The sequence below is a fragment of the Rousettus aegyptiacus genome, unplaced genomic scaffold, assembly GCF_014176215.1.
Source record: "Rousettus aegyptiacus isolate mRouAeg1 unplaced genomic scaffold, mRouAeg1.p scaffold_m13_p_1, whole genome shotgun sequence".
Classification (NCBI taxonomy): Eukaryota; Metazoa; Chordata; class Mammalia; order Chiroptera; family Pteropodidae; genus Rousettus; species Rousettus aegyptiacus.
Genome location: NW_023416284.1, coordinates 173,007,786 through 173,033,895, shown reverse-complemented (window position 1 = coordinate 173,033,895; position 26,110 = coordinate 173,007,786). Strand labels below are relative to the sequence as shown.

The 26,110-nt window shown below is 43.1% G+C and overlaps 1 protein-coding gene and 2 pseudogenes across 2 annotated transcripts in view; 1 reads left to right on the top strand and 2 right to left on the bottom strand.

Moving 5' to 3' along the window:
- Positions 1-3,906, bottom strand: part of UST (uronyl 2-sulfotransferase) — a 253,563-nt gene extending 249,657 nt beyond the window's left edge. Inside the window, exon 1 of one of the 2 annotated variants that reach the window (XM_016160130.2) lies at positions 3,125-3,906. In XM_016160130.2, the coding sequence (XP_016015616.1) occupies positions 3,125-3,371 (247 nt within the window). In that variant the 5' untranslated portion in view covers positions 3,372-3,906. The remainder of the gene's footprint in view (positions 1-3,124) is intronic. The other variant, XM_016160129.2, reaches the window with a different exon arrangement.
- A 3,353-nt stretch (positions 3,907-7,259) lies between these two features.
- Positions 7,260-7,743, top strand: LOC107518445 (annotated as a pseudogene).
- A 608-nt stretch (positions 7,744-8,351) lies between these two features.
- LOC107518444 lies at positions 8,352-8,837 on the bottom strand (annotated as a pseudogene).
- Between the last annotated feature and the right edge of the window lie 17,273 nt (positions 8,838-26,110).

The following is a 26,110-nucleotide window of genomic DNA, read 5'->3' as shown; positions in this document are numbered from 1 at the left end:
CTAGACAAGAACGATTGCTAGAGAAAGAGGGAAAGATCGGGAATTTAAGATTCCAATTCACATCGCCTCCAGTTGTGCAGCCCTGTGGTGTCGAGTTCCCTGGTTCATGGAGGCGGCACTGTGGAGTTACTACAGGAAGGTAGAGTTGGAGCAGACCAGTTGCTTGAATTATGTATCTTCTCTGCTGGCCCCTCAAGAGATGCAGAGTAAAAGTATCGAATAAAATAAAGCAAAATTATGGAAATAAATATAATCAGCTCGTTAGATTCCCACCTGCATCCTGACTGTATTTACATTTTCTCTTTTAAACAGCTCATAATACTATACAATGAGTGCTATTTAGTAATCACATAATACATTTGGGTTCAGGGCTTGCCTTACTTGCTGTGTGGCCTTTTGGCAAGTCAGTGAACTTCTTTGTCCTCATTTTCCCCACATCAAAGATGAGAATAATAGTGGGACCTACCTAAAATATGACTGTGCTGATGCAATTTTGTCCTGCACGTGCCTGGACTGGCACACACACAACAATGTTAGCTTTTCTTGTGAATGATCATCTCTCTTGGCTTCCCTATGAGAATACTCAGTGCGCAATATGTTAACTATCCCTCTACCTATTGGACACAATAGGTTGTTATTACTTCAACAAATAATTATTGAGTGGCTACTATGTGTCAGATGTATAATATTATATATGGGTATTAAAACAAGATCCTGTCAAGGAAAGTGTTTTTTATAAATATTATTTAGATTGGGAAAAGTTTGACTTTACATGAATTCATATTTAATAACACTCGCCTCTAAAATTAGATAACTAGAGAAATTGAGAGGATGTGTTTACTAACCACAGATTTTGTTTTGACAGACAGTGAAATAATAGAATGGAGGAAACAAGAGAAAATGTAAATCTGCAGATACTTTGCCTTATATTATTAAGGGTATATTTTAGACCCTCTTAAAGACCACAATCCCACTTTTCCCGAAGATCATTATATTTATCTAACAAAACAACAGGGACCAAATTTGTCCACGGGTATCCTATTTTCAGTTCACGGTGATGTCATTTTTTAACCCATCATGTCAGTCCGAAGTTTAATGATCACTTAGCAATAGCAGCAACGTTCAATCCTTTAGTCGTTACTCATTTTCTGAGTGAAGGCTGTGAATTCACCCTTCTACCAACTGAGCCCCAAATTTATCAGGCCTCTTTTTTTTTTTTTTTTTTTGAAATATATAATGAAAGCACAAAACTCTGGACACCACATGTGTTTGGCTGAATTTTCTAAAGGTTAGCGTGCTAGATACTGAAGTCCTCGATTTTACTCTCAGTGGTGCCTTTGCTCTCTCTTCCTCCTGGATTTTTCCATTCCAGGAGCTGAGTACACGTTTGAGACAATCTAGTCCAGCCCCTAATTTTACCCATAAGAAAACTGAGGCCCATGAAGTCTGAGTGCCATTCCCCAAAGCCAAGTGCTCTTGAGAACACTAAACATAGACGTCTTCCTTCCCCCTGCACTGTATTTTCTCTACATCATTGGCCTCTACATTTTGCTTAGAAGGAACTTCCACCAAAAAAAAAAAAAAAAAAAAATTACCTGAGTGGCACTAGCAGGTGTCTGCAAGCTATGAAGCTATGAGACTTCAGAATACAGAACTCAGGAAAAAAAGAAATCTGACTCCCTAACAAGAGTGCATACTATCCCAACCCTCTAAAAATAAAAAATAAAAAATAACAGATGCTCAAGATTGTACTTCAGAAGTCTACTTTCCCTAAATCATCTTACAAAACCACAGTTCCCCAAAGTTTCTACAAAAATAGAAGTGTTACTTTTAAAACTTGAGCTTCTTTCTTTACATGGAAAGAGCATTATCTTATCTGCCTTTCCATTTCAAAATGCTCTAACACATGTGTCGCTTTGCTGAAGTGATTTTTTCCTTCGAAAACTGTGCACTATCCAGACTTGTGGCTTCTGCAACGAAGAGGCTTTGGCGGGTAAGTGTGGCAGCCGCCGCCAGCCTGCGGGAGTCATTCGGCCCATTTTGGTTCTAGCGCTTCAGCGGCTTCCCTTAGCGCATCGGCTCGAGTCCAGCCAGATGTTTGCGGGTGGCTCCCGTTTGTCACCTTGCACGTCTACAAGAAGCTGGAGCCAGCGCTCCCATCCTCTCCCTCCTTCCCCGAAAGACCTCTTCTGGCCGCAGACTTGCGGGAGATTTGCATCCTGCCTCGGCCAGGGAGCGCGAGCAGAGTGGTGCTGGGGACCAGGGCGTGCGCTGGCCGGGCCCTGGCACCGCTCCCTCCCCGCGCGGGGACAGGGAGCCGCGAGCGGGTCACGCCCTCTCTCTGAAGCCGCTCTTTTATCCCTGCACAACCCCTTGCTTCCCTCTGCTAAAAATAGGTGGCCTCGCTCCTAATAAACCAAGCACAACCCCTCACAAAAGTTCTGGCACGAGACACACGTAGCGCAGAGGATCGCCGACACTGCCGGGGAGGCTGCCCTGCGCCCTCGGACAGCCCCAGACCTCGGGCGCAGCCCGCACCCCAGTCCCACTAGCTGCGGGCTACGGAGTGAGCAGAGGCTGCCAGCGGACAAGCCAGCTCGGAGCCTGAAATCTGGCCCTGGGTCACCCTCGCCGGCGGCAGGAGGGAGAACTTGTGGGGCAGAATTCGCAGAACCCACTGTGAAGAGGGACGAAACCCACCCGTGCAGGGCAAGACTGCGCTCACCAACAGGCCAGGGAGGGACTGTCCCTTCTCCTCGCCTCTCCGCACACGGCACACGGCCGGGCCAGAATATACACCCACTCGTACACACCCACATACACCCACGCCTACATTCCGCCCCAGATGGGGTGGCGGAGGCGGGGAAGGCATGCCGTGCCCCGCCGCGGGGTACCTGCCGGGCCGGTCACCCCGGCGGCGCCCCCGCCTCTGTGCACACAGACGGCGGCGCCCCGGGCCGCTGCAGCGATGTGATGTTCGCGGGCGTCCCACCTGGGCAGCCTCGGGGCGCCGGTGGGCGGGGGTAGCACCAGAAGTCGCCGGCGCGTCCCCTCCCCCCCCCCCTCCCCCCCGCCACAACTTCGCGCGGCCAGCGCCACCCTCGCGCCTGCCACCCCTCCTTACCCAAATACTGCCGCAGGTCGAGCAGGAAGCGAGGGGGTCCCCCGCTGAGCTGATAGAAGAGGGAGCCCAGGCAGAAGACCAGCAGGGTGGCCATGCAGAAACCGTAGTCCCGGAGGGAGAAGCGCAGGAAAGGCAGCAGGGAGACCCGGCGCTTCCAGCTGCCCAGGCCGGGAGGGGCGCCCCCCAGAGGGGCCCCATGGGGCCAGGGATCCGCGGCGCCGCCGGGATGCTGCTGCTTCTTCTTCATCGCCTGCACCGCCGCCTCGCACAGCCTGCCCGTGCCAGGAAAAGGTCACCCATCCGCCTGCGAAGAGGAGAGCCCGGCGGGCCGACTGCACATGGGCAGGGCCGCGCGGAGGGCAGCCCGGGTGGGGGCGGGGAGGGGCCGAAGTTGCCGGGCTCAGGAGACTTTGCTCGGCATGGTCCCCGCCGCCGCGGCCCGAGCGGCCGAGGTGCCCGGCCCCGGCTCGGGGGCGCCGCTCGCGCTGGCCCGCTAGCGCCCCCGCGCCCCGCGCCCCGCCGCGCCTCGGGCTCGCTCGCGGCCGCCGGGGCTCGCCTCCAGCGCCAGCGTGGACCCCCCGGCTTTGTGTCTGTCGGTCTCGGCGTGTTTTGTCCCGGTTCAGGCTCCTCTAAAAAAACGGCAGGGAGGAACGGGAGGCGGACACCAGCCCCTCGCTCCACCTCCTTGACAGGGGCTTTCCTCCTTCTCCTCCCCTTTCTCCCTCCGGCTCTCCGCAGCCCTTTCTCCTCCCTCTTCCCTCCCTCTCTCCTCTCGGGTCTCCGGGTTTCTCTCGGGTGTCACGTTACTGCCTCTGCCTGGGGAGGGGCGGGGGGCGCGGCGATGAATCGCAACAAGGAAGAAAGTTTCTGGGTGTTTTTTTCCTCCCCCCTTTCTCAACAATCTGGCCTCAGTTCCTGCGCCACCAGCGACCTCTTGGGGGCCCCCGCTGACTTCCCTCTCGTAAACAGTCACGGGCAGGAAGAAGCACGACTTCGTTTACCATATATACATATATATATATATATTTGATCATTTCAGGAACTCGATTCACCTTCTGTATTCCAAGGTGTTCGCCAAAGGCCGATAAAAGGTACTGGGATATAGATTCGAGGCTTTGCTGAGATGGTAACAGAGCAAGCGGTGTAAATTAGAATTCAACACGCCCCATAGCGCCAGGCTCGTCGCCCCGACTCCTGGAAGAGAAACACAGCTTTCTCCTCGCTCGCCCTCGCCCTACAGCTAACCGCTCATCGACGGTAGTGACCAGAGAGACAGGATGGGAGTTGGAGGTACAGAGCGGACCCAGGGAGGTGATATGCCGCCAGCAGATACGAAGGGGAAAGAGCCCTAACACACCCATTTCATCTCTGCCTCCCTTCCGTCCGAGGGAAGCTCCTGGACCTGAAAGGCTACGTCAAACACAGATCCGCCGATGAGGATGGGAGATGCACCGAAAAGGCTGCTCTCATCAGACACTCTTTCAGGAAGAATAATTTATTGCTATATAGAGAAGCTGTACCACCTGAGGCTTAAGTGACAGAGCTACTAGGTTGGGAGCCGCACGGACCCGTTTGATCCCCAAGCCCACTATGCTAACCTCTGCACAGTCGTCACCCAGCCAAGGCCCTTTTCCTCATAACTTGCGCCGTGTCTGGAGGATGAGATATAACTGATTTAACCCAAGCCACACCGAGAACCAGAACCCTCAATTTCTGGTGCCTGTCGTCTCTGGCTCCCTACTCTCTCCACTGTACACTCTCAGTAACTGACAACCCCATTAAAGGAAGAACCGGGGAGTCAGGGGTTGCCGTGAGCTTATGACTGTGTTCCTGAAAACCTTTGTAAAGTTGGGTAGCTAGAAAATTTTTCTGTGGAAAATTAGGGAATAGAATCTTGAGATCAAGAGTTTAGAATTTGAGAATAATATAGCTGAAGCAAAATTTATACATGAGAATCTGATTCCTGATTTAAAACCAATGAAGACACACATGGATCATAAGCTGGAGAGAGTTTTACATGAGGTAGGAGGTGTCCCACGCATCCACACACACATGCAGATTCACATGTGCATGTACTCAAATTCTACTTCCCAATTTTATGTTGCCCCAGCCCACTTTCTCGGGGATGGGAAGACTACTTTGCCCCTCCTACCCCGAAAAAAAAAAAAGGAAGGCTCTTACTTGGGTCACAGAAAATCCTAAATAGAGTGTTCACCATTTGTTTCACGTTTTTGCATGAATCAGAAATTTAGTTAGCTTAACATGAACATTTTAGGAATTTTCATGCCCCCGAGAGAATTGAGCCAATCTGTCATTGTCCATTAATGTGAACTAGCACACTAAGTAGCCGGAAGAGGCTCCCAATGAATAATTTTTGAGCTAATGAAGAAGAACTAGGAGATGAGAGGAGCAAAGCAACTTCCGTAGTTTTTCAGAGACCACTTTTGACAAATTGGACCTGTACCTGAGGCTGGCCTCGTAATGTGCAAGGTCCTCCGTGCTTACAAGGCCTGCGGGAGCTCTGGAGACTTCTCTCACAAAATGTATTAGGAAACCTCCCAATTCTTTCTCCCAAGGACAGCAATCTGAGCAACAGTGAGGTTATAACAGGGAGGTGGAGCAGGAAGAAAGGAAATCGACATCTCAAAAAAAAAAAAAAAAGAAAAAAGAAAAAAAGTAAGTATGGGAATGAAAGTTATAAAAAGAAAAACAATGAAAAATTGCTAGGAAAGTACAAGAGGGCAAGGTCCAGCTTAAAAGAAACAAGTTATGACATGAAGAATTTTAGAGAGGGAAAAACAGGTCAGTTTTTAAAAGACTTCGTTAATGGACTTAGTTGCCTTAAACCAAAAACTCACAGAAGGAAAAAAAAGATGCCAAACTTCAAAAAAGTTTTACATGGAAAAAAATGCTTTATATTTTCACCCAACAAAAACTTAGATGTTTGGGTAGCTTGGTTCTTTGAAGCCATGTAAATGTCCCTTCAAAAATCACCTTTTAATTTAAGGTGTTTTTATGCTGACAAATGGTATCTTTATGCAAACCAGTTAATAAATCTATTAATTATAGGAATTTGGGAACAATTTTTATTATTAATCTTATACTTTCATATATTTTATTTAACACCTTGACCTTCATCCGATAACTCGTGCTTCTTCATCCTGTTTTTCAGGTGACTCTTCACCTCTCTCACTCGATCCACTCATTTAAGCAATCACACTCTCTAATGTCATCACCTTCCATCCTTCTGCTTGGCTTCTCAAGTGCCCACACTCTAGCAATTCTATAATCTTTTCGAGAACCGTCAACTTTTTAATCACACCACCCACCTGGAGTGTTTACTTCCTGCTTTCTCCAGTATTGATTCCTGATCCATCGTTCTGATCCCTATCTCGCAAACATCCCTACATTCTCAGTACTAGTCTGGCAAACCCCACTTAACCCCAACAGTGCCGCTGGATTGGATTACAAAGGGCACGCCACTTTATGAACTGCACTTATTTCAAATGGATGTTCACTCGTTACTGCCCAGTAATTTTACTCTCTCAAGTGATAACTTCGCACTTGTCTCCCTCTCTTCAAATCTCTTCATTGCCACCCTCTACTTTTATTCCTCCAGTCCCAGCTGATGACCTGGCCTCAGAATTTACTGAGAAAACAGAAGCAGTCGGGAGGAAGCTCCCCCATTTCCCATCTATCTATGCCCCACGCTCTCTGCCTTCCCTCCCATTTTACTGCGTCCCTCCCTGCTTCTAGCAAGACCCATCTGCCACTGCCCTAGCCTATTTGTTTTTTTATATAGATCTTTCTTTATTTCCTTCAGTATAAACTTTTAAAAAAAAATGTGCTGTGAATTCATCAGATATAACCATTTAGCATTGTTTATACTTCCTCTACTAGTATGGACAAATAAATTTATAGGCATTATTTTGAAGGTACAGTGTCTACTTCAATCAGCATTATTTTATTAAAGAGTTGTTAGGTTGTCTGTGTTGGCATTTTCAGGTGTACTTTATGGGACAAGCATCTGAAGTATCATTTTGAGCCCTGTTCTTACCTCATTAGCAGTTGGGTAGCCAACCTATCAGAACCCCAAATTCCACACAGACATAAAAGAAAGACATTATAACCTATCTTGGCCAAGTCCAAGAACCACACCATGAACCGAACAGCCATCCCCTAAAATGGCATAGAAATGGCATTAAGAAATCCCAATCACAAAGACATAAATTTCTTAAGGGGGTGGACCCCAAGTTCCTAGGAACTTGCGCTTTGCCAAGAAGCACAACAAGAAGGAGCTGATAAAGATGCAAGCCAACAATGCCAAGGTCAAGAGTGTACGTGCTAAGACTATCAAGCCCCTCATAAAGCCCAAGGAGGTCAAGCCCAAGATCCCAAAGGGCAGCAGCTGCAAGCTCAGTCGGCTTGCTTACATCACTTACCCCAAGCTTGGGAAATGTGCTTGTGTAGTTACTGCCGAGGATCTCAGGCTCTGCTGGTCAAAGTCCAAGGCCAAGGTCACAACTCAAACCAAGTCCCAGGCTGTGGATGCAGCTCCGTCTCCAGCTCAGGCACCAGCTCCCAAAAGTGCCCAGGCCCCCGCAAAGGCTCCAGAGTAGAAGTCTCTGTCTGCTGATGCGAGGATAGAAGGACTGTATTGGGCTGGCGTCTTCCTATGCTATTTGTACAAATAAATCTGAGGCAGAATCTGTCAAAAAAAAACAAATAAATAAATGAATACCCAAACAGCTTAAATAAAGTTGTCATTAAGCAAATGAAGATGTAGCCTGCTCTATGGAGTCTAATTTTTGGAAATAATTAATTTTAGGGAGGAAAAAGAAATCTCAGTTAAGGTATTTATTTGTGTTTATCCAAACGAGCTGCAAGCACCAATTCGAAAATAGGAGGTTTTTTTCCCTCAATAAGAATGTATTCTTTAATAGGACTATATTTAAATGAGAATTCCACAGAAATGGAATATGGAATATACACTTTAGCACAAGAAAGCAAGGAATTTTAACATAACAAAGGCCAGACATTTGGTTGGTTCTACCATGATGAGTTACCCTTCCAACCAAACACTCATGTTGCAGTCAGTTCTGAATATGCTAACAATCATACGCAGTTCTAACATTCGGTCATGTGAAGCACACAACTATTTCCAAAAGGATATGTAATGTGGTCTTCATTTCAGAGGAGCAGGAGTGACTGAATTATTGTCTGCTCTTTAACCTTCCGTTAACCATTTCATTGTCTCCTCAAGGCCAGTGCCTTTGGTTGCTGAAGTTTTGAGCATTTGCCATTTTCGGTCCTTCGAGACAACTAACCCAAGTGCATGTGCCATCCCTGTGGGAGTCATGTCCTGTTCCATGTCCCTCTTATTTCCAAACACCACAGAAATGGCTTTTCTCGGTTCTTCTTCCTCCAACATGGCAATTAACTCTGATTTAGAAACGCCTGTTTCGTCTCGGTCACAACTGTCCACTATATAAATGACTACACCTGTGTTTCAATAATAACATCTCCAGTACGGCCTGATACTTGGCTGTCCCGCTAAATCCCAGATCTAGAATTTAAGGTTCTCGTATGTTACTATCTCAACATTAAATCCAGTGGTAGGACTAGCAGTAATGCCTTCTCCAGCCTGTAATCTGTACAGAATTGTAGTATTTCTTGCTACGTCTAATCCCCAAATTAAAATCCTCATTTCCTGGGTTCCCTCACTCTGTATCTAAACCGCCTATAGGCTCTACTTTCCAAAAAAAACAAAAAACAAAAAAACAGAAAAAAAACATCCAGAATCTGACCTCCTTTGCTAGGACTCTGGTCCAGGCCACCATCCTCTCTCACCTGGATTATTGCAATGGCCTCCCATATCAGTTATGTTTACGTTTAGCTGTATATAATTTAAAAACTAGAGGAAAAAAAAAGAGCTTAAACAAAATGTAAGTGCATTTCTCTCTTATGTAAAACAAGTCCAGAAATAGGCAGTCTTAGAGTTGGTGAGATGTTTCCATAACTTTTATGTATGTATGTATGTATGTATGTATGTATGTATGTATGTATATAGTGGTTTCCATTTTAAAGGTCACCTCGTGAATTAAGATGGCCACAGAAGCTCCAGCCATTACATGTCTGTTCCAGGCTGGCAACAGGAGGAAGAAGTAAAAGAGGAAAAGAAAACTTTGTCCCAGAGGAGCAGGTTCTTTTTAAGCACCTACTCTCCAAAATGCTACCAATTGTCTTCTTTGAGTTCTTTGGCCAGAATGTAGTCACTAGCCTGTGTCAGTTGTAAGGGACGGCCAGACTATAGAGATTTCAGCTGGGAACATTGCTGCTACCCAAAAAATCAGGATTCTGTTCCTCAAGTGAGAAAGGACAGATGACGATCAAGCGGCAATCAGCCGCTCTTCCTTTTCCTCCTCCCAGCCTTTTGCTCTGTATTCCATTCCTCTCCAAGCAGCCTGAACGTAACCCCTCTGCTCAAAGCTTGTCAATGGCTCTCAACACACTTAGATTAAAAGTCACAGTCCTGCTGGTGACCTGCAAAGTCTTGCACCAGCAACCTGACCTCATCTCCTGCCACTTTTCCCTCCTCGTCCTGCCCCATTGCTGTTCATCAGACACACAAAACTTGCCCCTTCTTCAGGGCCTTTGCATTTGTGGTCCCCTCTTCCTAGAATTTCTCCCCCCAGATCTCCAGGTAGCTTGCCCTTGACTTCCTTCCAGTCTCTCCGCATTGCTACCTTGTAAAGGAGTACCCCATACACGGTGCACACGCATAGCTACATTCTCTGTTCCCTTGGCCTTCTTTAATTTTCTCCATCTGAGAAAATTAATTTTACCCTATCTGAAACGTTAGTATTTTTTAGTTGTTGTGCATCTCTCCTCACTAGAAAACAAGCATTATGAGAGCTGTGGTTTGGTCTGATTCATACACTGCTCTTTTCCTAACTCTCAGGATAGTGCTGACAGGTAGGGGTCACTTGATAAATATGAATGAATGAAAAGGTTAGTTTTTAATATGAAGAGTCTAAAGCTCCATGGGCCAAATCTCATTTCTCTGTGGCTGGTCAACTGGGGATGAGAGGTTGGGGGGTGGGGAGTGGAGAGCAGGCCTGCATCCTGCTAGAACATTCAAATGATCATCAAAGGAATTGTTTAAAATTAAAAATATATCTGTTAAAAGAATAAAGAATAAATGAATCCCTCCCCACATTCATGAACCCTAGTCTGACCAGCAATTCAACTATTCCCTGTGAATATGAATGCCTCATGGAATCACAAAAAGAATATGAATCCATTGTTTTTGCCTGGCATTACCATTTACTTTGACATAAGTGCCCATGTCTTCCAAAGCTTATTTCAGAGATTGAGGCATTCACTCTCTTGGAAAACCAAGCTCTCTGAGCTCAGGCCTTGAAAGACCACCAAGGTTGTGTTTGAACCCTCTTCTTTTACTCCTTGGCTAAAAATAAAGCTGTTTCAGGAAAGTTTTTGAGTTGGAATGCCCACATTGCAATCACAAGCCAGCCTGATCTGTTTCTCTGCCTTGGAACTGAAAGTCAAATGAGAGAATAGGTTTTAAGACCAAGATTACAACACCGCTTGTTTCCAGTCTTGTGGATCCCTGGTCATTGCATCTATAGGAACTTGGTCTTAGGGTCCCTGCATGCTCCCCGATTGCAGTAACCCTTCTGCACATAGCCACCCAAACATAAAGAACAAGAGACACACTCCACCCATGCACCCTTGTTACTCTTCTCCCTCTCTTGAGAAGGAAAGAGATACAGAAACAAGCGAGCAAGCCAATAAAGCAAGCATTAAACAAAAGGGTCTTTTAAATCTTAAGTGTTTTATAATTAATAATAATAATAGCTAAACTCTGTTAATAGTACTATATTCCTAGAATGTTCTAATCACTTCACATGAATAAAGTCATTTAATCCTTATAATAACTTAATTCTGTAGGCACTGTTGTTTTCCCCCATTTTACACATGAGGAAACAGACAACAAGAATAATGGATATCGACCACATGAGACCTTTACTGCAAGGCTCCCCGGAGGAGGTGGTACAGAGCTAGATTGTAGGATGGGTAGGATTTATAGCTGGGTGGTAGCCCAGAGGGCATTCTGAGTAAACGAGAACTGACTGAGAAAGAGTACAAAGATGTGTCCAAGGGGCAATGGCGAGCCTGCCAGGGGAAGGAAGGCAGAGATTGGGGGACCCTCAAACACAGGAACCAACTAGAGTTTGTCCAAAGTTTCTTTAGAGATTCACCCCCTTGGTGCCAATGCTCATAGACCTTTAGCTCTTAGGCAAGCTTTCAGCTGAAATCGTTGATTCTATTTTAATTAAATGGATGGTGCAGAGAAAGCAATATTAATAAAAGGAGTGCACAAGAGACAAGCATGGCTTAGATTTTTGCAGAAAACCACTTATCCACAAAGATACAGTTAAGTGCAGATACTGTTTCATAGTCCCAACATGACAGGCAGAAAGTGTAAGTGTTGCAACCTGACTGGATTCTTCCTACTCAGAGAAAAGGTGGGTCCACAACAGATGTCTTTATCTCTACGGTGAATTTTCTTTACAAATCTTTATTTAGTCTACATAAAAAGCCTAGAAAATTAACTTTGTTTACAATTAAAGAAAAACCTTCTTAAGTTGTCCAAGTATTGAATGTTTTACCTTAATAGATGAGAATTATATCATTTTAACAGTGCGGATTTGCTGTTTGGTCCATATTTTTAAATCGCTTGGCAGTACAAATACATATACTAACAGAATGGATTATCTGTCTGATTTATTTCTCACCATGCTCATAAAAGGTTTTAAACTCCATCCAATTGTTTGCTTCTATTTTTTTGTATAAGAATTCTTGAGTAGACTCTTAATCTATGTTAATATACTTTAAAATCAATACAGTCCCTTCGATAATGCAATAAATATACATTTAGCACTATTGTGTGCCTGCCATTCTGCTAATTGCCCCACAGAGAAACAGAAAAGTGTTAAGACCAGCTGTTTAGCCTTCAAAGAGTTTCAATCTCCTCAGCAAGACAGGATGTTACAAGTGAAGAAATTAGACAGTAATGGAAGGTAGTATATAATTAAATGCTAATTGTTTGTTACAGACTATAAATAATAAAGCCCTTCAAACATTTAGAAAAATCTAATATTCGAATCATTTGCAACAGGAATACTTTTTCTTTAAGTTTTAAAATTGTCTTACAAATCTTTGTCCTTTGAGTGTGGAAGTGATTTTTAGATTTGAGAGTTACTTATAAGCAAATATGAATAAAGTAGACACCGAATCGGCGATTGTTTTTGTGACTCTGAAGTCAGGGTTCTGATTTCTTTGTGTACGTCTATGTTGACTGTATCTGCTGGCCATCGTTGGTGGGGAGGAAGCCAGATGTCAGGCAAGGGGAGACTGCAGGGGGCAAGAACCGCCTGGGAAAGTGGAAAGTTACACGAGGCCTCTGCAGATGTATTTCCAACAACTAGTAGAATAATTCTTTTTCAGATGAACTTCCTGTAATGTAGTGGGATTGGTCTATTAGGAAATATGCCTGGTGTTTCTCATGCAGCTGAGCACAAATATGAACTCTGGTATATTCATTTATCACAAAATACATATTTTCGGCTTTAATTCACTAGATCAGTGATTTGATTGACTTATCTGCCTTGCTTCAAAGACATGAAGATAAAGTAATATAAGGTTTTAAAAATTATCCAAATGAGCATTGTCACCTTCAAATTGTGGATATTTGTTTAACTCCCAATGCATTGCTTGAAATCCAAAAATAACACTTTATTTCCTATAACTGATCATATCTTACTCCAGAGTTGTGTTCCCTCAAGTGCCAGGGGTTAGGGACAGCAGGATTTGATTGAGCTCAGCCTTTTCTGGTTGGAAACAACCTCTTTCAGGTTACACTTACTACACTTAGTCACTTTGGGGGTCAGTATTCAAGGTTAACTCCCCACCAAGGCCCTCTGCGTCCCAGTCAAGATGCTGAGAAAGTGTAGTGCTTCGCAGAGAGAGGCACAGGTGCTCACAGACAGAGTCTCCCCGGTGACAATGGCCACTGCAGTGCTGGTGACCTCCGCACTTGCACCTTGCTTCTCACTGCTGTGGCTCCTAGTTCAGGTCCTGTGTCGATGTAGATGTGAACAGAACCGACTCGCTCTCTGTGTCCAGGATTTCATTTCATGTTTAAGTTCCATGCTGGTATCAACCTCACAGTCCTTAGCAACCACATCAAAGCCTTCTAGTTAATAATGATTGTCTCTCTCTGTTCCCTCAAATGTCTTAAATATTTTTGTTGGTAACAGCCAGAATGGCATAAAAAACCAAGATTATATACCAAACTGGTGATAAGTATCGATTATAAGCAATCATCAAGACCACCAGGAGGTACGGCCCCTGGTGCTACTGCATTCTTTATTTCTTTGTCTTGTCGATTATTAGTACCCGAGTTATACTATATAAAAAAAGTACAATAACAGGAATCTGTAGCAGAGAAAAATCTGTGTAGAATTGCTGGGTTGTCTCTTTTGCTCCAATCTTACATCCTCATGAGTAGGTTACCCTACAATAAATCCTGTTATATTCCATAGAGTCGTATGCTTCATTTGTCAGTCTTAAGATACCTCTTTGTTACGGTGGCCATTACACCTTTGCCCACCGTCAGACAGGACCATCTGCTGCAAATTCTCCTCACTCTGTGACCACCAGCTCTGAATAACCAGTCACTTTCTGCAGCCCCAACTTCCTTGAGGGACCCCAGGAACTTTTCTGGATCTCACTGTATCACATGCCCAAAGCAGACATGAGGGGCCATCTCAGTCTTTCACTGCTTAGAATTCTTCCATAAACACTTCCAACCTCAGGTTACTTGGCACTATGTCAATCCAGTGATTTTCCAGAGGATTAATATATCATAAATTGACTCAAAGGAAATACAAAACAGTCCCAACACTCTGGGAATGCCTGCCTTAGTGCAGGCTGCTATAACAAAACACCATAGACTGGATGGCTTAAGCCACAAGCATTTACTTCTCACAGTTCTGGAGGCTGGGAAGTACAAGATCAAGGCCTCAGCAGATTCAGTGGCTGAGGAAAACCTGCTTCTTGGTTTGTCTTCTCACGTGGCAGAGAAAGGCAGGTGGCATAGAGGGTGTGTGTGTCTAGCCTCCCCCTCTCATAAGGGCACTAATCCCATTCATGAGATTTACTAATCACGTCCCGAAAGCTCCACCACCAAATCCCATCACAGCGGGGAGTAGGGTTTCCACATATGAATGTTCAGTCCATTGCAGCCCCAAATTATCTGGCTGTTTCCAAACTTTCCTGAATAATATTTGGACCTGTAGTGGGAAGAAGCAAGAGCACTGTTTTTCCTGACTTACCTTTTTTTCCTCTCTCTTTTTCTGTTCTCTTGATCAGACCCTGCAAACCTGAAGTGCTTTCTTCATCAATGTCAACAAAAGAGCTACAGGGGAAAAAACTGGAAGGCCAGGGAAAGAATTCATATAGCATCATCGCCATTATGTTTGGGCCTTTTATTTCTCAATCTCTTTTTTTATTGATAGTTCCTTGAAGGGACCAGATCTTTATCTTTAGAAGACCTAACTTTTTAGATTGATTTTTTTTTTAATTTTTAGAAATAGCCAAAAGTATCCCAAGGCACATCTATTGAACAAAGTGCATGATATATTTGGTTAGCAGGCTAAGGCATTGATAGAAGAGAAGAAAAGGAAGCAAAAGAAAAAGAGAGAGAAGGAAGAGAGAGAGAGAGAGAGAAAGGGAAGAAGGGAAGAAGGAAGGAAGGAAGGAAGGAAGGAAGGAAGGAAGGAAGGAAGGAAGGAAGGGAGAGAGGAAGGAAGGAAGGAAGGAAAAAAACCAAAGAAAGAAAAGGAAAGAAAAGAGGAAAGAAACTAGGAAGTTGCCCTGGTATATGGGACAGAAATGAATTAAAAACAATCAAGAGCTGGTATCATTTGTCCTTTCCTGAACAGTCTCTTTGAAAGCCTGCCTGACTCATGTGTGTGACCTAGAGTTACATTCGCACAGAAGAACAGTAAAAACCAAACATTCAATAACAAAAAAGCTATGATTTATATCTAAATTCCTATGTAAAGATACATCTTATGAAAACTTAGCTTCTAACTCATACTTAAGGACAAATGTATTTTAAGCTAAACATTATACTGGTCACTGTGATGTCTTTGGCCACCTGAAAGCTCTGTTGGAATTCCCTCAGTATTTTCTTTATTATTATTATTATTATTATTATTATTCTTTTTACAAATTGTAATAAATATAGATAAAGTGAAGGGGGTAGGATGGGGAATTAAGTCAAATACCCACTAGTTGTTTTCATGTTATTTTTAGTTGCCTTTTACTTAGCCATTTATCCACAGAGATGAATCTCTGGCCAGCCCTAATTCTTCATTTCCAATTCACGATGTTAAGCCGGTACTTCCTTATTTTAAAGGTCGTTGTTTGGTGTTAATGCATAAGAGCTGAAATTGATGTAGAAATGATATCCTTTTTTAACTCTCATCATAACAATGTCATTAGTTCTTGTTCAATGGGCATGTCACATACCTTCCTGTCCTCTTAGAGAAAAATATTGCTTAAGCTTTACAAAGTACTTTAAACCCATTTTTTGAAGAACAGCCAAAAACTGAACTATGAAGATTAAAGAGTCAGTTCTCCAGTCAAAAATCTTTGTAGGATAAAGATTTCCAAGGTCATTTTAATAGATTATTTAAAAAAATATTGGAGCTTGACATATAAACTTTCGGCTCTGCAAATTACTAGCTTTCTGATCTAAGGTCAATTACTTGACTTCTTTGCACCTCAGTTTACACTTCTGTAAAACAATGGATAGTAAGGGCTAAACTCATGGGTTCACAGGGCTTTTGACTGATTCAGGATGAGACTTACCCGGTAAGAGAAGCACATCACGAGCGAGCTGCCTTTCTCTCGATGTTACTTGTAGTGAAGTGATCTAAGAAATTATCCTACCCAGGGAAATTGAATCGAACTGCAGAATAATAGCAGGGCAAACTCTTTTATTTATTTATTTATTTATTTATTTATTTATTTACTTACTTACTTATTTATTTATTTATTTATTTAGAAAAAAAAATTTTAAATTTTATTTTGTTCATTTCAAGTGTACAGTACATTGGTTGGACATTTATATATTTTATAAAACGATCCCCTAATTGCTCTTTCTCTTCTCTGGTTCTGCACTGAGCCAACACATTAGGGCTAACTGCATTTCCTATGCTGTGCTCCCCATCCTGCGATCATCTGTCTACAAATATCAAACTCTTTTTAAAGAGTAGACAATTTGGAGGGCGGAAGAAGCATGAGTCTTGGTCTAGAAATCACCTGGGGAACAGTGTGATCTTGGGCAAGTGACCTAAGTGTGCTCTGAGAGCCTCGTTGTCATTATACATAAGGTGCAGTAAATCGCCTAGCATTCAGTGATGAAATAAAATACATTTTTATAGTACTGGGTACATTTAAGTTGGAAAACAAAGGATTATTTTTGGGGCACAGTGAATGAAATAAAAAAGAAGGGGCTGAAACTGGAGAGAAAGAAAGATGTTAGATCATGAAAAGCCTCATAGACAATTTTATGGTAGGCATGATGGGAAGCCTTTGGAGTAATCACAGAGGATTTAGCCAGATTTTGCATTTTTAAAATATTGATCTTGCTGGTATTTGAAGAACTGAAGGTAGGGGTAAGGGCAGAAGCGGTTGATTGAAGATGGTGGTGGTTTGGGTTCGAAACACAATGGTGGAGGTGGTGAGCAGGTCTGATCTGGAGAGTGTGTGTGTGCTTGTGCGTGTGCTGGGGTGACGACAGAATGGCTACAGAAACATTTTCGAGATGCTCTGCTATGTAGGGGAGCAGAAAAAAATGGGGCAATGGTTGGAAAGATAATAGAGGTTTAGAAAGTCTGTGTCTCCGTCTCTCATTCTTTCTGTCTCCTTTCCCCGCACCCTTCCTTTTTAGAGGTAGGAGATATTAGAGTTAGTGTGGTGATGGGGATGATCTAGTCGAAAGGGGTAAATTGATTGTGCAGGCAAGACAGGCTTGTCTGCAGGAGAAGACTGGGTCCAGAATGAAGTGGAGGGTTTGACCTTTGTGAGGAGCAAAGACACTTTGTCCATTGAAAGAAAAGAAGCCACGAGTATGGAATTTACTGGTGAGGAAATAAGGAAACTCATGTGTGGTGGCATTTATTTTATCAATGAAATATGAAGCAGCTGAGAGGGAAGACGTGGGCAAGAGGAGAGGTAGGAGGTTGGAATAGAGACTGTGCCGTGGTGTGATTATTTCAGAGAGTGAAAAACATGCCTACGAAGAAAGTTTAGTAGCATTGCTGAGCAACTCTGAGCTCACTCGAGATGGCTGTTTCGGAATCCAAAGTGAGTCTGGCCGGCGTGGCCGCCGCGTTGTGCTGGGACCCAGTTCCATTACTCGTGCGCAGGTGCTGAGTAGGTGTTTAGCTGTGCTTACTCTTGGCTGGAGTTGGGAAACAGAGAGAAGGCAGTGGTGTTGATGCGGGACTAGGCAAATTTCCCTGAGTTAGGGGAGACCGAGCCCTGCACTGAGAGAAGAAGACGGTTGGTTCTTTGGAGGAGAGCGTAGAAAGAACTCGACACACATGCCAAAGTTAGTCAAAAGGAAAGCTTACTGGAGGAGGGGTAACACTCCACAGGCAGAGTGAGGTCTCCTCTTAAAGGCAGAGAATGAGAGCAGAAAGAGAGACTCAGGGGGACGGAGACAATAAAGATAAAGACAGTGAGAGAGACAGAGTAGAGACACTGGAAGGGACCAAGAGAAAGACACATAAAATAGGAAGATAATTCAGTCCTTTCTCTAGCATGAACGACTGAAACATGTTTATTGCTGCCCGGGATACGAAAATGATGACAACACATATGGAATCCCTTGCTCTTTGCAGTACAGCTACAGGTTTCTGCTCTATTACTATAGGAATCTTGATCAATTCTAGTTTATAGAATTCCTGTCATAAAAGGAAAACAATTGCAGTGTGTTCTTCTATGCATTGCATGTTCAAGAATATTCATGACAGGAGAGAACTTCTATTTTGACCGGGAATCATGAGACGCAAAAGCATTACTTACACAATTTTACCGGACAGGGTTCCCTGCAGGCTTTCTTAACCAGCTGCCAGTTGCTGTTACGGGCCTGTGGCACAAGGTCATGCATGTGACCTTGTCCCCTTGTCCCCACTACACCAGCACAGCTAGGGATTACGTGACTACGCTCAGAAGTGATTGTGAGCCCTCTATCTCCGCTGAACCCAGTACGAATGTCCTCCCTAAGAAACCTTCCCCCTTGCTGTGGCCTAAAAATACCCTCAGCCACTCCAACACCTTCTTACTGAAAGGAAAGTGTGAGAGCAGGCAAGGCAGAGTGAAAGGACTGTCACTTTTGGGGGACTTAAACACCTAACTGCTTCTATTGAAGTGTCTCGGGTTGTGTCCTTTGCTTATTTTTCTCTCGAAGCGATGGCATTTCCCCGATTGATTTTTAAGCTGAATTCATCTGAACATTTTTGCTCGTTATAGTTTAAGACATGTAGAACGGCCCAAAAGTCACTCTGAAAACTGATGGACCACGAAAACCTCTGACCTTGTGAATTCTCTGCTAGAGTCTTTTTCAGGCCTTGTAAAAAGCCATGTTGGGGACAGGCCCTGAACAGGCTTCGTTACGTTTTTGGTAAATCTGCTCTGGCTCAGACCAAGAGATCAGAGGTACTGATGAAAATTTTAAGGTTGCCCTATTTAATAACTGAGAAATCCGGTCCCTTCACAGCTTCCTGTGCCATCCTAGTTGTCCCTTGTCTTTTCCTTCCTGCCCCTGTACTGTGTGCACTCATAGTGTGGTGTGTGTGATGTGTGTGGTTCGTGTGCTGTGTGTAGTGAGTGTGGTGTGTGTGGTGGGTAGGAAGGGAGGATGGCAGGTCGGGATTGGCTAAGAAATCCAAAACTTTGGGTCTCACACTTGAGCCCAAGATTTCTTGGAGGCTGTGTTTCTTTCTGTTTCATTATGGTCTTGGAGTTCCCTCTGCAGGGAATGAGTGAGGACGCAAATGAGAAGAGAAATACACAGGAAAAGAAAAACATTCTAATACTTTGCAATGCAATCCTGCCACAGCCGATTAAATGAATGAAAGTAGCTCATAGGTATTAGATTTCTCAAAAGGTGAATAGCCCTACGTAGTATATAGCAGCCATTGCTGGGGACATCGAGGCTCTAACTAAACTTCTCCGAGGGCCTCACTGCCTACACTGTGTGTTTTGAAGTAGATGTCCACTCCACTTGGCTTCATCAGAGTGTTCAAAAACCTGCTTCTTTAGACATGCCTGCATCACAAATCCACTCGTTTATGACTTAAGTAAGGTCGCATTAATTCACTTGTCTACGACAAAGAAAATAAAGCTGCTTCGATATAAGAATGAAGTTGAGTCACGTCAGGATGTCATCATTCTACACCTGCTGTCTTCGAAAAGCAGTCATTAGCCCAGCTGCCGCCCTCCCCTTCCCCCCACCCCCACAGGGGTTATCTACATTGTGGAGAAGCAGCTATAGCAACATGACATTTAGGCTATAAATACTGAGAGTTTGGGAGGACTATTGGAGAGTTTCGGTTTGAGCGAAGCTACTCTTCACTAACCTAGAAACTTTCCAAAGACCCTTGGGGCATTTATTTCTGTATCGTAGGCATTAGACAGTGGTGATAAACCACATAACAGCCTCTTAAAAGCCTGCCCACCAACACTGGTGTCTTGGTTCCATAGCAATGTGCTCTAGCAACGGGGGACTTTTACTTTTGTGCTGGCGGCTAGAAATCAGCTCTGGGTGGATCTAGGAGTCTCCCCAGTGCACCTACAAAAAGGTACGCACCCCTCATGTTAAATTTGGGCTTTATTTCTTCACTTCCCCTTGCCTGGAACAACAGTGTGATCAATCTGTCATTTGTCTGGAGTATGTTATTTCTTTATTTCGCATATTAAGAGATATTATGCTGTTTGCTATTACCTTGTGAAATTATTTAAATCCCACAGCAAATATGTGCTAAATAAATTCCTGGCAAAGACAGAATCCGTCTCTGAGCATAATTTTGTTGCCTCCTCAAAACAAAAACAAAACACTCGATAAGTAAAATTACTTACTAACTTAGGAATTTGAAGAGAAATTGTTTCAGTTTGAAAGTTTAAACAACTTCATTAGGATAAATAATTATACAAATAAGGTATTCTCGTATGAGAGGGGAGGCAAACTTAAAACTCCTCACTACCAAATTAACATCTGCAGAAAGATCAGATGGTAGAAACTGAGGTATATACCCAAATATAAGTGAAAGACTCCCTCTCACCCAAAATTATCCCTCGGAAAATGGGTAATTATATTCTGTTCTTATAAAGTTCCTCATAATATAGGCTGCTTTTGCAATTATGTTATTTAGAAACTAAAAATATTTTGAGAAGGCCGGGGAGTTTGGCAACTGGCTTCATTAACATTAGTTTGCAGTGCTAGCAAACCAACTAGGTTGGGAAGCCAACGAATTGTTTTCAGTTTAACTGAGGGATAATTTACATACCGTAAAAGACACCTGTTTTAATTGTGTGTTTTGGTAAGGTTTAGTAAACTTACACCTTGCAACTCAGTCCTTGCAATCCATTTTTACGATCATGTCTTAGGACAATTCCATCATCACCAAAATGTTACGAACCCTTGCTCCCACCCCAGCACTAAGTAACTACTGATCTACTTTTTGTCACCAAGGTTTGCTTTTGTAGATATACTAATGGAATCATACTGTGTTCTCTTCTCTCGTTCTTTCTACTCATAAGGTTTTTGAGATTCATGCATGTCATTGCATGTAGTAGCACTGTGTTCATTTAGGTTTCATACTTTATTTTTTTGACTGGGTTAAAATATACATAATATAAAATTTACCATTTTAACCATTTTATTGTGGTTGTGATTTCGCGATTAATAATAAGAAATATATACATTTGGTCTTTGTCCCTGTTTCTGAAACAGAGCTCCTAAAACTGTTGGAATTTCCTAAATGAGGAGAAAAAGAAAGATGTCTTTTGTTATGTTAATGAGGTGACTTTTGGAAAGCCCCGAAATTCCTAAGAATGAAGGCTGGTTGCTAAGGAACCCAACCAGGAGATTAGAGGGGTGGAACTTTCAATCCTCCCACTCCACCTGCACGGAGTAGGGAGGGGCTGCGGGGTGAATCTATTGCCAAGGGCCACTGATGTGATTACTCCTGCCTGTGTAAGGAAGCCTCCAAAGAAACCCCTAGGAAAGGGTTGAAGAGCTTCCACATTGGTGAACGCGAGATCTGGGGGAGAGTGGCACACTTGGAGCATGTGCCTTGTCTATGTATGCATCTCTTCGTCTGGCTATTGATTCATTTTTTAATATTATTGGTAATAAACCAGTAATCTAGTGTGTAAACTGATTTCCTGAGTCCTGTGAACTGCTCAAGTAAATTAATCAAACCCAAGGAGGGTGTCATGGGAACCTCTGATTTATAGCCACTTGGCCGGAAACACAGGTAACCACCTGGACTTGAGACTGTCATCTGAAATGGAAGGCGGTGTTGTGGGATTGAGCCCTTAACCTATGGAATGTGATGCTATTTCCCAGTAAATAGTAGTATCAGCATTGAGTAGAATTACAGGGTACCCAGCTGTTTGTTGTGGGGGAAACAAGCCTTATGGCCTCATTGCTCTTGCCCGATGCAGTAGCAATTTTCATGAGAAGGCTTTCCTCAATTTGTTGTCTGCCTTTGGTTATTCTCTACAGAGTGCCTTGAGATGGTTGTTTTTAATGATCAGGTCCAGTTTCCTACTAGTTTCTGTAGAGGGACGGGAAAGAAATTTTACATAGACTTTGTTATCATACTTAGGAATTTACAAGTATAACTACATGATTGAAAACCACACATATACACGGGTAAATAGCAATACAGAAAATTATTAGGTTGTGGAGATCTAACAAATGTAGAACCTACAGGATGAATAACAGCAACAAAAGTTTATCTTAATGTTTTACAAATGCTTCCATGGGCTGTCTAAAGAGAAGCCTTTCTCTCCACTTCTTCCCGATAGAATCGGCATGTGTTCACATATGGTAAAATGCATGTTTCAGATGCCCCTTCCCAGTCTCAAAAGATAAATATTGATTAATCTTATATGATTACAGTAATTCACATTCCTTGAGAGTTACCACTACAGGCCTGGGCCAACCCTGGCCAATGAGACAAAACAAGAAGTCTGCCAGGTGGTTTTTAGAAAGAATTTTCTTTCTCATGTAAGAAACACAAGACAAAAATTCACTCACTGTCCTGATTTTGATAGTTGTTTGATAAAGATAGGATGCTTAAAGCTGCTCCAAGGGGACAAAAGCCGAGGGCTGAGCCCTTGGTAGAGTTACCAACCATCCTGTCTCCAATTTAGCACTGAAAGACCTACGTCCCAGGAAACCCCTCCGACCTGGGAAAACCAGGAAGACTGCTCCCCCTGTATTGCTCTAGCACTGAATTAATGAACACCGGTGTAACCCTGTCGTCTGACTTCTTGAAATATGAACAATGATATCCCTACTTTTTAAACTATTTTTAATCGAATAGTATATAACTATTCCAAAACATCTTAACTCTCAGAGTGCCTAAATCTGAAGAGTTGTAACCAACTCACCATTGTTTACATGTTCGCGACAAGTTAAAAGCAGTCTGCCTGAAGAACTTTTGATCAGTACCAGAAGTGTATATTGAGATCGCAGTGGCGGGCCAGCAACAGTTGAGAGAAAAGAGCAAAATAATCTCTTTGAAATCAGGGTCCTTATTCATCTTGTAAGGAACTATATTCCCTATCATCTAGCACAGTGGGCAGCTCATGGCAGGTCATCAATAAATATTTGTTGCATGCATCTTGCTCATTACTTTTACTAAAATTTCCCAAGCATGTAGGGAAGTGTCCTTAGGTACCACTAAAGTGAATTAAACAGTGAAGTAAATGCCTTTAACATATTTATTTCTACATCAAGCTTAGACAGATCTGGTATATGGCAAATGAGAACGAACTAGTGAACCTGGAATCCTGCTGGGGAGGGTTTAAGGCAAGAGATGGACAAATGAAACGCATGCTAAGAGTCTTAGAGCTTTGGGGTGAGGGAGAAATATAAACCTCATGACTTACATTAGATATTAATTTTTTAAAGTTTGCATTTAAATAAGTGTTGAAATTTGTGGGTAGCTGCAAATTATAGAATGTATAAGTTTAAAGAACTGTGAAATATTGCAGCATGGTCAGGAAGAGGCAGACTTTGGTTTTAAACGAGAAGTGTTAATGTTGATATGATAGGTGGGGAACCAACCATGGGCAAGATGACCCCACAATCCAGATTAGGACTGGACGGCCGGTCCAGAAGGCTCGTTGGAGATCCTGGTAAAGGCTGGGGATGTGCAGCCAGCAGGAGCCAAGGTGAAGATGAGTCCGCCCGGGGAGGGGTGTTAGGAGCAGAGGACAGATCTTAAGTTCAAAAACTGCAGATCTCAACTTCAGAGCCCAACAACATGCCCAGCAATCAAGTAGACAAGACATTGTCCCTGAGACCAGAGGACGCCTTACTCAAGGACTCCGAGTCCCCCTTCTCTGTTCATACACTGACATTATCTTAGCGAGAGCAGGAGAGGGGATGTCTATCTAAGAGATGGAACTCTCTGATAAAATAACCAACATATAACATTGAATTGGACTAACCTTTAAACCACATTGGGCATTTCGTTAATTTTTTTTTATTGCTAGCCAGTATTTGGGAACTTATGAGGAAGATTGTATTAACTCTAGACCATATAAAGAAATCTTATTTTTTCATATTTTTACATGGTAATTATCGAGTTAAATTTTGTGACCTTCTTCCTACCTCATACATATTGTATAGGTACTGTAATGGAAAAAGAAGAAGCCTTGCTTTCCAGGATAGCTGGCGCTGGAGAGGAGAAGCACTGGAGAAAGGGTGTAATCAAAAGACTTTCTGGATCGCTTAGAATGAGAGTCTTTGAGGCCACAGCTGTGAGTCCAAAACCATTGGAGCAAACTTCAAACTGCTTTAGTGATTCAACCCACTGTTTTTGGTCTATGTTATTCAGCTTCCCTTTGCTCTTAACCTTTTCTCTTCATTATTCTTTATCATGAGAGATTGGCTAGATGGGCATTTTCTACTAGTGGGACCCACTGGTTGGGTAGAGAGTCAATGCTTATGTAGCCGATCTCCCCCCTCCATACTTGACTTTCTCCTTGGGTCCCGTTTCACTGTCCTGGTTGGAAATCACCTGATGAGTTCAATTGTACTAAAGCATCAAATAATAACAGTGTTTTCATCTCAAAGGTATTTAAGTAAAAGCGTAAGTGAAAGAAAAATCATCAAAATCTAAAGTAATGAATTTGTAAGGTGACTGTTTAGATGGTGGTTTTTAAGTATCCTGTATACATGAATATCCTGTGAAATAAGCTTTAAAAATGCAGATACCCTAGTCAGTTCTGCGCCCTGACTCTGACAGTCAGACCCAGTAGGATCAAGGGTGGCTCTTAGCAAATTCATAGAGACAGAAAGTGGAACAGAAGTCATGAGGGGGTGAGGGGAGAGGAAAATGGGGAGATGTTTAATGGGTGTAGAGTTTGTGTTTGGAATGATAAAAGAGTTCTGGAATTGAGTAGTGTGGTAGTTTTACAACATTGTGAATGTGCTTAATGTCACTTGACTTGAACACTTAAAATTAGCTAGGGTGATAGATTTTGTGTTATGTATATTTTACCACAAGAAAAAAAAGGGGGGAGGGAGTGAGTTCAAAAGGAAACTTTACATATTTTCTGGGAAAAAAAAAGTGGAAAATAATAAATAATAAAAGAACATATACAAATAAATAAGAAAACTAAAATCACAGTGAACAAAAAGACTAGACCTTGGGACTCTGCAACTTAAACAGGTATCCCTGATGATTGCGACGCAGGTGGTCCATAGCCACACTGCGAAACATTATAGATAAGATCACACGATGGGATCGGTGGAGAGTTCTTTATGGTCTGGGCGTCTGGCCTGCCTCCATTTTATTATTTGTTTCCCAGGCCATCAGTCCTTTTGAATTCCTTCTCCTCAGTGTCTCATAAACTACTGTTTTCCATCAGGTTCTCACGTGGCTTCATGACTTCCAAGGTGGCTGCAGCTACAGTGCCACATGCTCCAAATGCATCAGGTAGAACCTGGTTCTACATTTGATCGTTACCTTCACAATAGCCATGAAAGGATGCTCCTAGCCCACTTCAAAGAGATGCTTTTTTCTTCTTGGTGGTGCGGTTGTGCTAAAGCTGAAAGCACTCATGTCTCGTGTCCTTCCATGTCAAGACCTGGCCATACCAGGTTTATATACTTGCTCTTTGTTAGGGCCACAACACCACAGTCTGTCCAGGATCCTGGCCTTGGTCCAAACGCGATAGAACTGTCAGTCATATCACATCAAAACATACTCAACAGGCCCTCCTTGGCAATCTTATTTTCTCTACCCCCTTTCTTCAGGACGAGCCCTTCCACACCTGACATATTATGCAGGAGATGGAAGGGTGTCCCTGGTTTTCCAGGGCCCGAGGGGTCTTAGAAGTCTTGGCCCACTCAGTCCTTTTCCCTTCCTTTTCCCATGTGCCTTGAGTCTTCCTGCTAATACCCTTCTGGAAGTCCCACCCAACAGCCCTTTCCACACAAATGCCTGGGCGAGTGAGGACTTCTGAATCTACATCTTTTGGGCTCCTAGTTTGAATCTGAGTTGCATATGTGTCCAAAATTCATGACTTGGACTAATTATGTAGCTGGATTGAATATATTGGGCATCTGCTTTCAAATAA